Raw genomic sequence first — 15,401 nt, 5'->3', positions numbered from 1 at the left:
TCTCTAAATGTTCTATTCAGCCAAGTCTACAGCTGTATAGACTTAATTGCTTAATGCAATTTGTTTTATGAAACATACCAGAAATAATATAATCAAATACAGTCAGTAATTAAGAAGACAACACAGATAGTTCCTATGGTGATTAAGTCATTATTTCATAGATACTTATATTTTCCTTATTAATGATAAACTAATTTAGATATTCTTCTTTTTAAAAAGTATATTTAAATTGAGGAATAAAAAATTTTCAGAGATGGAAGAGACCTTAACACAACCAGTTCTTTTTCTTCATATAAGAGAGTAAACCACTCTGTACAAAAAGACACAAGAGAGAAAATTTAAATTCTGAAATTATAAAGCCTCAGATTGAGAATTATTTTTAACTTCAGAAGAAAACAGATAAAAGGAGATAAGAGAAAAAAATGTTGTTTTATACAAGCACAATAGCTAGTATTATTTTCTCTATAAATGTCCCTTAATAATTTGATTTCAGGTGGCCAAATATATCCTTTAACAATGTATCTGAAAACAAATGTCACTATTAGAAATATGTTAGAACTCACAGATGCAGAGTGATTCCCATGTCTCTCAGCTCTTTCACAGACAGCAATGGAGAGATGATGTCTTGGCCAAATCTGTCATAAATAAGCACCTGGTTAAAATTAAAAAAAAAAAAAAAAGGATTTTTAAAGCATCATTTATCAGTGAATAGTCATGAAGAACTCATATTAAGACAATGTTGACGTATATCTTATTTTAATAAATCATGCATGCGGAGTTTTGCTTGATCTCAATTTAATATTTTCCATCTTTTACCAAAATGTCCATTCATGTCATAACCTATTTTTTAAAGCATTACCACTTATGCTAAAATAAACTGATGTTACATAAATTTATTTCCTGAAATATTTTTTCTAGAATAAAAAAGCATACTAGAAACTATAAAATATTTATAAAATTTTCGTAAGCTAATAATAAAGGACTTTGAACATACAGCAAACTCAAATACACTTCCCCACCAAGTTCACATATATCCTTTCTAAAAACAGAGAAGTACAAATTAGTCCCTCTCCAAACTAATGTGTAACAAGTGTAAAGGAAATTTCGTAATTTAAGCATCTCAGGTTATAAGATTCTCATTTAAATAATTAGGTCTTTTAACAGTACTTGCTAGCCTTATTTTGTCACATACATTTTTTCACATCCTAAAATATTAAAACTGACATCTTCGAGGGGTAGTAAGAACTCTGAGTTTTCTAACAAAATTAGCTTTAGAGTTAAAGCAAATAAAAGAGAAGCTTCAATTTGTGTTTTTTTTATAACTACCTCAATAATTCTTTATGGAGTAAGAAATTTCTAATGGGAAGATGAAACACGCTCTCATAAAAAAATGCTTTTGCTATATGCCAGCATTTTCTCTAGAAAAGCTAAAACTCGGGCCATCTAGTTGGCTCATTTGGAGGCACTTGCTACTCTTAATCTCGGGGTCATGAGTTTGAGCCTCACACTGGGTGTAAAGATTACTTAAAAATAAAATCTTTAGGGACACCTAGGTGGCTCAGATGGTTAAGTGCCTTTGCTCAGGTTATGGGATCTCCAGGTCCTGGGACTGAGTCCTACATCAGGTTCCCCTCTCAGAGGGGAGTCTGCTTCTCCCCAAAATGCTTCTGCTCCAGTTGTAAGAGGTTGGATGTTTCATCTTTCAAAAGTCTTCCCTCTTTAAACCTCATCATATTTGTATTATTAATCTTGGGATATGGAAGTAGTGGGAAGGGAGAGAATCTGATAAATCTGTACCCAAGAAATTCTCAGGCTATTTAATTCAAAAGCTTAATACAGACTTTAGAAACAATAAATGAGCATTGCTTATGCAAGGGGCAATAAGAAGATGCCTGCAAATGAACATGAAGAAGGCAAAAATTAGGGGTACTCTGAAGCTTAACCTACGAATTCAAAATAGATGACTTTAACCACCTTCAGAGTTAACCCAAAGGAATTTGAAAGGACTCATCAGAGTTTTTGAAACATCATAATATCAGGTTGACTTATTCTCAATTATTAGCAAAAAACAAGTATAAAGTGACTATAAACTGGTAAGTTTAAACCTAATCAGCTGTTTTCTAATCTCTCTGAAGAAAGAAAGTAGCAAGTTTAAAATGAAGAAGCTCAAAGGACAGGAATTTTTAAAGGTTCTCCAGCATTTCTCAAAGGAGAAATTTTATAGATTGCTTTTTAGTCCAGTTAGCAGTTTCACTGACAGTTTTATAGATCATAAACTAATAAACTGGCATTCTAGTTTATAGATCACTCTCACTCTCTCATTAAAATGGACCAGTTCCCCTGAGTCTGACTAACCTTGAACCAGCTTGCAAGATCCAGATTTGGGACTTGCAAAACTAAGGAACAAAACATCAACTTACTAGTGAGAGGCCAAGATATCAGTTGGATTCCCTAGGTGAGTATTACTATCCTTGTCTCCCTCCATAACGTGTTTATTAAAAAGATTCACATTAAGAGGCTCCTGGGTGGCTCAGCTCAGTTGTGCATCCGACTCAGGTCATGATCTCAGGGCTGTAAGATAGAGCCCTCATTGGGCTCCTCAGTGACCGTGGAAACTGCTTAAGATTCTCTCTCTCCCTCTCCCTCTATCCCACGCCACCCCCCACCACTTACTAGCATGCATACACTCTCTCTCAAAAAAAGAAGAAAAAAACACTTAAAAGTTAGTGAAAAAGAAACTATTCATGCATTAAAACTAAAATGTGCTACTGTTCAGCATTAACAAGAAATTCCCTCCAATCACCACCAATAAGAGCCAAGAAAAAAGGAAAGAGTCCCCATTAAAACAGTCTCTTACCTTCCATACTGGTTCTCCAGTGCTATTTTTAACATGAGGCACATTGAAATTCAACATACGCTTCAAAGCCACTGGAAATGAGAAAAATCATCATTATTTTTCAGGATTTCATTCCATGCCCCCCGCATTTATTACTCACCACCTCAGAACAAAATGCGCAAATCATTCTAATAAAACTGATTAATCAAATGACTGATATACAAAGCAGGATAAGACTTTGTAAGACCATCTCATCTAACAGCCAACTGGCAAGTGTTTAGGAGATTTTTCTGTCACCAGGTGAAAATGTGAAAAATGTTCAGGAAGAAGCATTTTTCATTCCTCATGACAATGCCACTAACTTTTAAGTGTTAAAAAATTTTATTTTAATTCCAGTATAGTTAACATACAGTGTTATATTAGTTGCAGGTGTACAATAATACACAACTCTGCACATTAGTCAGTGCTCATCACGGTAAGTGTGCTCTTTAATCCCCATCACCTATGTCATCTACCCACCCCCACCTCCGCTCTGATAACCATTAGTTTGTTCTCTATAGTTAAGAGTCAGCTTCCTGGTTTGTCTCTCTTCTTTTTCCTTTGCTCATTTTGTTTTTTAAATTCTACATATGAGTGAAATAATATGGCATTTATCTTTGTCTGACTTACTTATTTCACTTAGCATTATTATACTGTCTAGCTCCATCCATGCTGTTGCCAATGATAAAGGGTTAACCTCTAAAATACAGGAAGAACTTATACAACTCAACAACCAAAAAATAAATAATCCAGTTAAAAAATGTACAGAAGACACAGATATTTCCCCACACTACTTTACAAAGATGCAAAAAGAAATTTTGTCAACTGCAAACTTGCAGTGGTCTCAATAGATAACTGGAGCTATTGTCTATTTACTGTTGGGCTGATAGCATAGATCAGAATCACTTGAAAAATAAAAATTATGTATACTTAAGTGGTTCATATACAAAACCATCATACAGCAGATCTATGTTGTAGTTGTCTTGCAATACATTTTATGGCCAATTTACCTCAGTATCTACTGAAAAGTTGTACTGTTTAATATTATATGCTCCATGAAAAAAGTGACTTTCCCACAGATACGGCAGTTAACTCCTGCTAAGAAAATACGTAACTTCTAAAATCAAAGCAGTTATACTCTATATGTTATTGTACTTTGAGGTTTTTATTGCTCATTTTTATGTATGATAACAGACTCAGAAACATGCATTTATTTATTTATTTATTACATATAATGTACTATTTGTTTCAGGGGTACAGGTCTGTGATTCATCAGTCTTGCACAAGTCACAGTGCTCACCATAGCACATACCCTCCCCAATGGCTCAGGTCATGATCTCAGGGTCCTGGATCGAGTCCCGCGTCTGGCTCTCTGCTCTGCGGGGAGCCTGCTTCCCTCTCACTCTCTCTGCCTGCCTCTTTGCCTGCTTGTGATCTCTCTTTGTCAAATAAATAAATAAAATCTTTAAAAAAAAAAAAAGTCTCTTATGGTTTGTCACCTTCTCTTTTTTATCTCTGTTTTATCTTGTCAGAAACATTTTCTAAGGAAAATAAAAATCTCAAAATACTTCTTTGTGAGACTGAGAATGCCAATATTGAGGAAGGGTATTAATTAGGTAATTTAATTTTTAAGACTGTCAGCTCTGAAATCTACCTGGCTTATTTTTTTTTAATATTTAATTTTTTTTTAAGATTTTATTTATTTATTTGACAGAGAGAGGTCTCAAGTAGGCAGAGAGGCAGGCAGAGAGAGAGAGAGGAGGAAGCAGGCTCCCTGCTGAGCAGAGAGCCTGACGCGGGGCTCAATCCCAGGACCCTGAGATCATGACCTGAGCCGAAGGCAGCAGCTTAACCCACTGAGTCACCCAGGTGCCCCAATATTTAATTTTTTTATAAACATATATTATTAGCCCCAGAGGTACAGGTCTGTGAATCTACCTGGCTTATTTTTAAAACCATTTGTATTAGGCTTCATTAAGTAGTACAAAATAATTTACAAGTCAAACTTCTACCTATATAATATGTAAAACTACATACTGTATACTATATATAGAATATAGAATTTATCATATAATATTCAAATCACCAGTGTTGTCAATTTATAGTAGACTGATTCATTCACTAGAAAAATTTCTATTAAATGCTTATATTTCTTTGGGTAGGTATAGTAGTATCAGTGTGCATACAGATATGACTTTTTGGTAAAATGTTAGTAGTTAATGCCTAGCTTTACCAATAATTTACAGCTTTACCAATAATTTACAGCTGCTTCAAAAGCTTACAGATGTTAGGATATTATATAAAAACACACAAACACACACCAAAAAAACTTTGGTATTTAAAATCGAAATAACATAGAAGGCATACAGGGTGCTGCAGAATTAACTCTCCCATTGAGCTTTAAGGAGTTCTTCCTCCCACTTCCAGGTAATATAGACAACACCACCTTGGCACCCATGGCCTAATGGAGAGAAAATCTTGTTTGTGGGAATAGCTATTCACATTCTTGACACAAAACAACTAGGAAAAAACCCCAGGCTGGGCTGCATGTGAGTCCCAGGTGTATAGAGTTCTCTAGAGCTAGGCCTCACCTTACTGAAAAAGGTGTTGGGGCGCCTGGGTGGCTCAGCGGGTTAAAGCCTCTGCCTTCAGCTCAGGTCATGATCCCAGGGTCCTGGGATCGAGCCCCGCATCGGGCTCTCTGCTTGGCTGGGAGCCTGCTTCCTCCTCTCTCTCTCTCTCTGCCTGTCTCTCTGCCTACTTGTCAAATAAATAAATCTTTTTTTTTTTTTTAAAAAAAAAGGTGTTTCAGCAGATATTCCCAATTTGCCTTCTCAAGTTTCCTCAACTTGGACCTTTGGTTAACTTGTTAACAGATTTTGACACAGTGGATTTGTTAATAAAGTACAGGGTCGGGGCGCCTGGGTGGCTCAGTGGGTTAAGCCTCTGCCTTCGGCACAGGTCATGGTCTCAGGGTCCTGGGATCGAAGCAGGGATCCTGCTTCCCCCTCTCTCTGCCTGCCTCTCTGCCTACTTGTGATCTCTGTCTGTCAAATAAATAAATAGAATCTTTAAAAAAAAAAAAAAGTACAGGGTCTGTTTAAAGAATGTGTAAGAATATAATTTTACTTTCATCAGAGTAACTCCCTAAAGGCGTAAATGATTGCTTTTAACTGAAATAGCAAACCAGTTTTCTTTATTGACCCTAAATATAGTATCCACATTTGTAGACTTAGTTAATGTAATTTCACGGTCCCCTGGAATGTTTTCTTCACTCATTCACTATATATTCAATTCTACTAACCATTCAACATATGTTTAGTGATTGTTTACCATTTGCTGGATACTGCTCCAGCTGTAGGCAATAAACACAAAAGATTGAAAAAAAAAGTACCTATACTCAAGAAGCTTTCATTTTAGTTTGGGGAAAAAGACAACAAAGTAAGTTAAACACATAGCATGTGAGATCATGACAAGTGCTATGGAGAAAAACAAAGGAAAGAGGGAAAAGAGAGTTGCAGTGTAATTTTAAATAGAGTAGCCAAGAAAGGCCTCCTGAGAAGTTAACATTTGAATAAAGGTCTAAGGGAGGTGAAAGAGTGAGAGACCCAGTTATCTCTTAAAGGATATTCCAGAAAGAGGTAGCAAATAAAAGGCTCTATAGTGAGAGCACTCTGGTGTGTTCAAGGAAAGAGGAGAGTAATAGAGAGTGAGGTCAGAAAGTTAAGTGGGTAACAGATCATATAGGGCCCTGTAGCCTACTGTAAGATTATTTTGGCTTTTACCGTGATTGAAACGGTAAAACAGAAAGTTATTAGAGAGTTCTGAGCAAATATGTGACAAGATCATCCTGGTACTGTATGAAGAAAAATGAAGAACAAGAATATAAAAACAAGGAGACTAAATAAGAGGTTGCTACAAAAATTCATGGTGTTTTGGACCTGTGTAATAACAATGACAACAATTAGATTGTGGATATATTTTCAGAGTATAACTGATAAGATTTACTCACAGATCTGATATGGGATATGAAAAACAGAAGTCAAGAAGCCTTAAAGGCTTCTGACCTGAGCAACTAACTACAAGGATGGAACTGACATTCTGACCTAAGCAACAAGGACAGAGTTGCCATTAATTGATACATTAATTGATACGGTAGACAGAGTTCAGGGGAAGGGTCTAGGGCAGAGATATAAATTTAGAAATCATTAGCATATATATAGTACCTAAAGCCAAGAGGCTACATGAGATCACTGCAAGAAAGAAAGCAGTTGATCTCTGGATCCCCAGTGTTGACAAATGGGGATGTTGAGCAAGAACCCTCAATGGAGAGGCACGTATGAAATGCTATGGTAACACAAGATTCGCCCTGTTATACTGAAGGTAAGAATGAAGAGGGAAGTGTTCCTGGGAACTCACAAACAAGATGCCTTTTGAGGTGACCTTTAAAGGATAAATATTCTTCAAGCAGGCAAAGCAAAAAACTGGCAGGCTAGTTAACCTCCCTATGCCTTGGTTTCCTCATCTACAAAATGGAGACAATAATACATGTAAAAATCACTTAAAACAGTGCACAGCAATACTAAATGCTCAATATCAACTATTATCTACCCAAATAGATTGCAAATTCCTCTGTATCATAGTGTTCTGTACCTAGAATACTTGAGAATTGATTTTGATTTACTTCCCAAAACTTTCTCAATAGTTAAGAGGGAAATGTTTACTTCTGCTACTATAGCGCATATATAGGGTTTTACCCTTTGCTGAAAATAGGACAGAACTCAACTAGAGTAGTAATTTGATAAATGATTAATGTGTTATAACCTATCTGGTTATAAGATGAAATCTCACTATAACGAAATTTATTTCCACAGAAATCAAAATTATACTGTTGGATTTTAATATTCTACAAAGTTTCTGCATATAAAAATTACGACCATACAAATTTCATTTTTTGAGAAGCTGCTTTGTATTGGATAAGTCTTCGTTGATATGTTGTTTTATTTTAATATGTAGTATGACCTAATTCATTGAGCTTCATTAAGCTGCCAGAACCATACTGCAAAGACAAGTGGGGCTTCAATTTGCTTACAGATAAAATGTATGGCAGGTATTCCCCAAATCTTACTTATTTAAATTGTGCCTAACTTCATCTCATAGCTTATACTAACTTATCTAATGGGAAAAGCAGAACACAATTCCATAACACTTAGTGTCATTACTAGATTAAAAATCTATCAATTTTTTCTTTGAATTCTAAAGGAAGGAATCAAGCACTTCTGTAAGCCATATTAATTGTAACCATTTATTTTTCCTTTCAGATTAACATGCAGAAGAACATGATTACAAGGGACAGAATTTCCAAATATGCATATTCTTGATGGTTTGTTCCTATTTGTTCCTCAGAATTAACAGCTTTCCAACTTTCAGGACAATTAGCTAACAGGCATAAACCATTAGTCTGTAGCTAACAGGTATAAACCACGTATTTACCAGAAATTTACAGAAAATAAGGAAAAACAAAGTATCTAAGAGGGAAAAAAATTTGAAGCTCAAGGGAAGAAATATGTACCTTAAAAAAAAAAGATTTCTCTGTACAAATGGAAGCTACATAACTGCTCTATGGAGAACGAAACGAACAGCTTTAAAATACTAATCTATCAAACGGTTAAAATGACAAAGCTACCAATCCATTTGCTTTTTGCCATTTTTCAACTCCATTCCGGCAAGCTAAAGAAGGAAATCTTTATCACTAGGCATGTCTCTTCAGGTACCCCCAAAAGACTGATCCAAAGAAGAGAAATAGCAGAACGTAAGTTGCTCTCAAAGAATGCCTAAATTTTGTAATTGTGGAGCAAGTGCCCAAAACGAAACTCCCTCAACATTAAAACTAGCAGAGAACTGAACCATGCACAGAAACAAACCCAGAGACTTGATAGGTGGCAACAAGGGGTAAAATGTCAGCTGCTAGATCTTCTTGTGATGCCCTTCGGAGGCCCAGCAGAAAAGGGACAAGAGCAGGACGTACCAAACGCCCCACCCTGAAGCCCCTTCTCCTGAACCACTTATGAGGGGGCCGAGTTCTCAAGCTACTGGCATCTTTCCTAAAAACTCAAAAGGGGAGGGGTTCTCATTGCTCTGGAACTGGACTGAGCCTCTGGAGGGCCGTCTCGAGCTGCACGCACCGCGACCGAGGGAGGGGGACAAGCAGAGGAAGAAGATGTCTCCACCGCAGGCGTAAAACCGCGGGCAGAAAGGAATAAATCGTACCAGTTTGTCTCTCTCGAATACTAGCTGCTGCAGCCGCCGCCATCTTGACTCCCACCATCCACTGCAAGGTTGGAGAGCGCAACCCGAGGATTACGTGGCCGCCCTGACTGCCCCGGAAGCAAAGCCCGGAGGGGCGGGGCCGAGGGAGGCACTTAGGGCCTGGATACCGCCTCCTTCAGCTTTCCTCAAAACTGGGAAGACCGAGGGAGTAGTGTTTACTTTTCGGCTGTGAAATAATAGAGATTTTTATCCTATCTAATCAAGCTACAGCTTCTCAAATGGTAGCTGCTTTAAATCGAACTTTCAGGGGCGCTTGGGTGGCTCAGTGGGTTAAAGCCTCTGCCTTCGGCTCAGGTCATGGTCCCAGGGTCCTGGGATCGAGCCCCGCATCGGGCTCTCTGCTTGGCAGGGAGCCTGCTTCCTCCTCCTCTCTCTCTCTGCGTGCCTCTCTGCCTAGTTGTGATTTCTGTCAAAGAAATAAAAAATTAAAAAAAAAAATCGAACTTTCAGGGAGGAGCGTGTTGGTAGTAATTAAGTACTAAATTGGTCGTTTTCACATCTCTTAAATGTTGAGAATGCGCTACGGGTTTAAAGATCACTAGACTTAAGTAAACAAAGCTCCAGGAACAAAGTAGGGGTTAAAATGCTAGCTCATTTCTGCTTCCAAGTGCAGCAGAGGTCTCCCCCTTGTTCCCCCTTTTCAGGGAAACAGGCAGTTTTGGAGCATTGCTCTAAATTCTGGCAGATTTCCCAATCTCATCTGTTAGGCAAAATGGTCTAGTTTTATGCTGATTTTGCCTACATGTACAGAGGAGCTAAGAAGCTACAAAATGGCAAATTGGTAGCCTCCTCCCTTTTAGGTAACTCCAAGATCACATAACGGGTGGGGGAAGTTAGTGGACAGAGCTGGTATTTTAGCAGTCCATCGCCTTACCCACTCGGCCACCTAGTCCCCAGAGCTGGTATTTTAATGTACGGGTGAAGCCATGATTGACAAAACGTATCTGCTGATTTTAGTTTTTGTGTAAAAAAGTTTTTCGACTTGGAGGTATAACTGACAAAATTTGTAGTGTACATAGTTATGATTTAATAAATTATAACACTATGAAAGGATTCCCCCCCATCTAGTCATCACATCCATTACCTCAAATATTCATCTTCCTTTATTTTGGTGAAAATATTTAAAACCTACTCAGCAAATTTCAATTACACAATAGTTATCAACTGTAGTCACCATACTATATATTATGTCTCAAACCATATTCATCTTACAGTTGAAAAGTTATCACTACATCAAATGAACTAAAAAAAACAAAAAACAAAAAACTCCAAATTCATGTAAATAGACCAAGAGTGGCTACCAGGGGCTGGTGGGTGGGAAAAATAGGTTGATAAAAGATTATGAACCTACATTCTTTAAGAATTGCATCATCTCTCATTATTACAGCTAACTGGCATATTCACTAAGAAAATATTTTTTATTCAGTGTTATTTTGAAGCAATATTTTGAAGGAAACACCAATGATCTAAGTGTACTGTAATTAAACAAATGACAATTCCTGCCCGAGGGAAAAATTCTACTTCATTGCTTGTTCTCATGGAATGTAAAACATACATTTATCTTCTTCCAATATGTGAGAGCCCAATCTTGTTGATTTGGGTACTTTCACTTTCAAATGCAAATCTATCAGCTAACCATTTCAGTTCTATCACAGACTTCTTCCCTAGACTGAGTCATATTAATATAAAACATTAAGACAATGTTTAACATTTTATATACAGTATATACATATGAAATGATAAAAACTGTTTTGACTAAGGTGTGCACATAGGGTGGACAAAAAAAACATAAAAAAATATACCCCACAAAATGGTGGCAGTAGACAAATAGACCCTGTAAGGCTGAGACTGAGAAAGGAATTTGTTAAGCATTCTTAGAATCAGCAAGAATCAAACTATGGCTTCCAAGTGTTAACCTAATTTACTGTAGACTTTTAACTAACTGACTCTACCTATCCAGATTTTTGGCTTAAATAATTTATTCTGGTAAACTATTATTTTACATTATAGAATAGTTTTAACACAGAATGTCTCAATATGGCTCATTAAAGAGAGCTTCTCAGGTGTCAGTCAACAACTACTTACAGGATCTCTCAAATATGAAAAAGATCTTTTATCTATTTAGCATTGTCAGAATCTTAAAATCCTAACAAGTTATTTAAAATAGTTCATATAACCACTTCACATTTAATAGCATGAACATATTTATTTAGGAATGTCATTATCAGTATCATGTTTTCAGGTTACATCTGAAGTCAAGAAAAGTGGAGGAAGGAATAGGCTGCCACAACAACTATCACCTAGCATAATACCTGGCATACGGCAGGTATTGGATGAAATGTTTGGCAATTGGAAAAGATAACAGTCAAAATGAGAACTTGAAAACTGGGTCTTTTCAAAGCAATCCAAATTCTTCTAAACTACATATACATTCAAGTAATCCATTATGCAATGTGATGTTCTACTTTGTACTGAATTACTTAAAGCATAAAACTTTGTATTGATTACTTATAGCGTAAACACTAATTTAATAGCTTCTTCTAAAATTAACAATGAACAATGTGATAATCCCTATATAAAAGAATTACATTTAAATGGAATTTTGTTCTAATCATTTTCTTACAATGACTAAATACTAAAGGCAAACTCATGGAAAAAACTTACCTATTATAATCTCCTTCACTTCGCAATCATCACTGAGTACAATAGCTTCCACAAATTTAGGGAAAGAATTATTACAAGTTTGGCATAAAGTAGAGGACAAAGTGAATTCTCAGGTTAGTAATCAAATGAAGGCTTTTTACTTGACCCAAATAATGGCTCATTCATAATGTAGAAATTAAATATTACAATGTGTAAAATCATAACCCAGTTTCTGATGAGATATTTTAAAGAAACTTTAACCTTAAATACTAAAACATTAAAATGACTACAAGAATAGTAAAGAATTGTATAAAAGGTCTTCAGATGAACTTCCCATACCAAAAGGTTTAAAAAGTGTCTAAAAACAATGAATTTAAAACTAATCAAAGACTGTTAATAGTAGATGTACAATAGATGACTTTATGGTTTTCCTCAATATTGAGTATAGAAAACACACTTGAAATATATGGCATTTAGATGACTGAAACAGTTAAATACAAATACACATTTATAAGAGTTTATAGCATAATTACTTTAAAAATCAATGTCAGCAGGAGTTGTGTACTGGCTAGAACAATGAACAGAAAAAGAACATCACAATATCAACCATGTGACATAGTAACACTGCAGAAAAATAAATAGCCTATAGGATTCTCTACTATGCCTTGACTACACAGACTAACTTAAAACTAAAACTAATGGAACATCCTTAAACCTAGAAAATGCTTTGCAATGAGTATGCATCACTTTAGAAATGTGAATATATGAAATTATTTACATCACACTATATCCCAAAGGCCCTGTCTACACATAAAATAGTGAAATGAGGAACTCAAATACTGTTTTTAATTATAGTCAACCCAAGCACATCGCTTCCCTACCACCCCACCCCACCCAAAATCTGTGTGAATGTTCATCAATTTTAATTACCACTGTAGGAAAAATTAAAACTACAAATGACAGAAAATAGATTTAATTAGATTTTTTTGGTTTCTATTTGTTTAATGGCTTTTTAAATTTTATAAAAACTGGGTATGGTTGAGAAATATCCAATTTATCAACACATTTGGAATAAAAGCTATATGGCAAATTTGAAGTTTAGATATTCAAACTCTTAATCCTTGAATTACTTTTGACGATCTAACAATTCAATATAAGACAGGGGCACCCAGGTGGCTCAGTCGTTAAGCGTCTGCCTTCGGCTCAGGTCATGATCTCAGGGTCCTGGAATCAGGCTCCATATTGGGCTCCCTGCTCAGAGGGAAGCCTGCTTCTCCTCTCCCACTCTCCCTCCTTGTATTCCCTCTCTCACTGTCTCTCTGTCAAATAAATAAATAAAATCTAAAAAACAACAAAAATAACACAATATAAGACAAATAAATGCCTTCTACAATGTTCTTAAAAACTTCAAGTCAAAATGAAACTGTAACTTGCTGGGTCTGTCAATAACTGTAACAAGAAAAATTATACTAGGAATATGTTTTAGCTTTCCTTTGGTATTAAAGAGTTACATCACCAGTATCAAATCAATCCTCTTGTTTTTCTTTGAAAATATCAATAATTTAAGGATGTCTTGGAAAGGATGGGAATATGATAGTTGATAACTGTTTTTGTATATAAAAAAATGTGGTTAAAACCAACCTCTCATAATGATTTAACTCTCATGCGATTTAAATTTACTTTGGTGGAACACGATTTATATTTGATAATAGATTAGGAACATAAAACTTTTCCACTTTCTTCTTTTGCAAGAATATAAACATGGGGACATAACTATGGGACTATGTATTTTCAAATTGTTAGTACATGATTTCTTGTTACTTTAAGGTATTCTTTGACTTTCAATAACAATAAAATTTAAAAGGAAAGGAAAATAGTTTATAGTAAGAATAAATGAAACATACTAGTCAATTCTGCACTGTGAGATTAGAGTGGGTTTTCATTCTGTTTGTACTTCTTTCTTACATATTTTTCCATTGTTTATATAATAAAGATATCTTTCAAGAGCAAAGAAGATAATGTATAATGCAATGGTACCAGCTTACCTATCATACAACCAACTTGATAATAAATAACTGTCAAAGAGTCATGGTAATCCACAAAGATAAATGACACACCCCCCCCAATGATTCTCAATGAGACATAATGTGGTTTTAATACCACACATGGGATATAGAGAAAAAAAGAAAATCCTATGATCAAAGCCAAGTCTTTAAACACTTTTTAGGTTATTTTAAAATATATTTTATCCACCTCAGAAGTGTTCTTAAGACTATGGAATGTCCATAGGTTCTACAATATTTGTGCAATTCTGCTTTTTCATAATACTTCCCATTAGGCATAGTCTAATTGCATTGTGGGTCTGTTTCAATATAAATCAGTAATCTAAAAACATTTTTAACCAATTCAGTGCCATCCTAGGAAAAATATTTATAACACATACCCCAGAATATATGCCTTTGATTTATATAACACGATTTATCAATTTGCTTTTCTATTTAATGCTTTAAAATAAAATAATAATTTGAAAATTATATAAAACTAGAAAAACCATTGTGGCATCCTATAGCTAATCCTAATTTGCAGAAACAGTGAATACAAGTTTTTTTCTTATATATATATATATATATACACACATATATATATATCTCAGGTTATTATACTTGAAAAAGTCTGTACAGCTGTCTTAAAAGTATTTATATTAAAGTTTATGGCGCATGTATATTAAGAAAATAGAAAAATATCATCAACTTTGACTGGTACACGTTAACAAAAAATTTTTTAGCTTAAGTGGCCAAAACATTCCTTTATGTTCATATAAATTTTATTGGGCCAAGAAGCTGACAAGTTTGTTCAAATAATGGACAGATTTCTGAAACAAAAAGTATCAATAGCAGCTTTTAAAGAAGCATTTCTTTGTTCAAAACATTTTAATGTCCAATGTAGTGAGAACTTCCTTCCTTTTCTAGTCTTAGGGTGTTTCTTATGGCAAAGTCCATATTTTCTTGAAATTCTTGATACGTATTGGTGATTGGAAGAGCTAAACAGTTATTACACTTGTTCCCAACAGGAAAATCCATATGAAGGCACTCAATTGAAGGAGTAGGTTTAAATCCTGCAGGTGGAATGGAACTGCAACCGGTTGCAAAAATAAGAATGTCTTCCATTGTTATTGCAGATTTACCATCTGAAAAATTTACCAAAAAAGAAATTCCATGTTATATATATATATAGTAATATATATATATATATTATTATCAATATATTATATCAATATAGACGCTTTCCCAACTAGACAGGGATTGCTTAAGAGACTCTAACTCTAACATCTATCTTGGGCAAAATAAATCACCAGGTCAAGCACAGTAACAGGAAAATAGTACACTCAATAAATGTTTACTGAACCTCAAAGTATGACTCATTATATATTTGAATGTCTTCTCTAATATAAAATTATTATATAATCCAAGAGGTTCAGGGGGCATGATAATAAAAATAATTTTAAGCCATTTTTAGATCATCACTATTTGACACACTAGTTCATCAAACTCAG

At 35.1% G+C, this 15,401-nt stretch overlaps 2 protein-coding genes across 5 annotated transcripts in view; both read right to left on the bottom strand.

Moving 5' to 3' along the window:
- The window catches only part of SCFD1 (sec1 family domain containing 1), a 102,774-nt gene extending 93,532 nt beyond the window's left edge, over positions 1-9,242 (bottom strand). For 2 of the 3 annotated variants that reach the window (XM_046008779.1, XM_046008780.1), the window contains exons 1-3: positions 9,146-9,242; positions 2,858-2,928; positions 564-652 (exon numbers count right to left, since the gene is read on the bottom strand). In XM_046008779.1, the coding sequence (XP_045864735.1) occupies positions 564-652; positions 2,858-2,928; positions 9,146-9,203 (218 nt within the window). In that variant the 5' untranslated portion in view covers positions 9,204-9,242. The remainder of the gene's footprint in view (positions 1-563; positions 653-2,857; positions 2,929-9,145) is intronic. The other variant, XM_046008781.1, reaches the window with a different exon arrangement.
- Positions 9,243-10,303: 1,061 nt separating this feature from the next.
- Positions 10,304-15,401, bottom strand: part of G2E3 (G2/M-phase specific E3 ubiquitin protein ligase) — a 66,029-nt gene continuing 60,931 nt past the window's right edge. For both annotated transcript variants that reach the window (XM_046009557.1, XM_046009558.1), the window contains one exon: positions 10,304-15,035. In XM_046009557.1, the coding sequence (XP_045865513.1) occupies positions 14,779-15,035 (257 nt within the window). In that variant the 3' untranslated portion in view covers positions 10,304-14,778. The remainder of the gene's footprint in view (positions 15,036-15,401) is intronic.

Source organism: Meles meles, chromosome 6 (assembly GCF_922984935.1).
Source record: "Meles meles chromosome 6, mMelMel3.1 paternal haplotype, whole genome shotgun sequence".
NCBI lineage: Eukaryota > Metazoa > Chordata > Mammalia > Carnivora > Mustelidae > Meles > Meles meles.
This window is presented reverse-complemented; position numbering and strand designations above follow the sequence as displayed.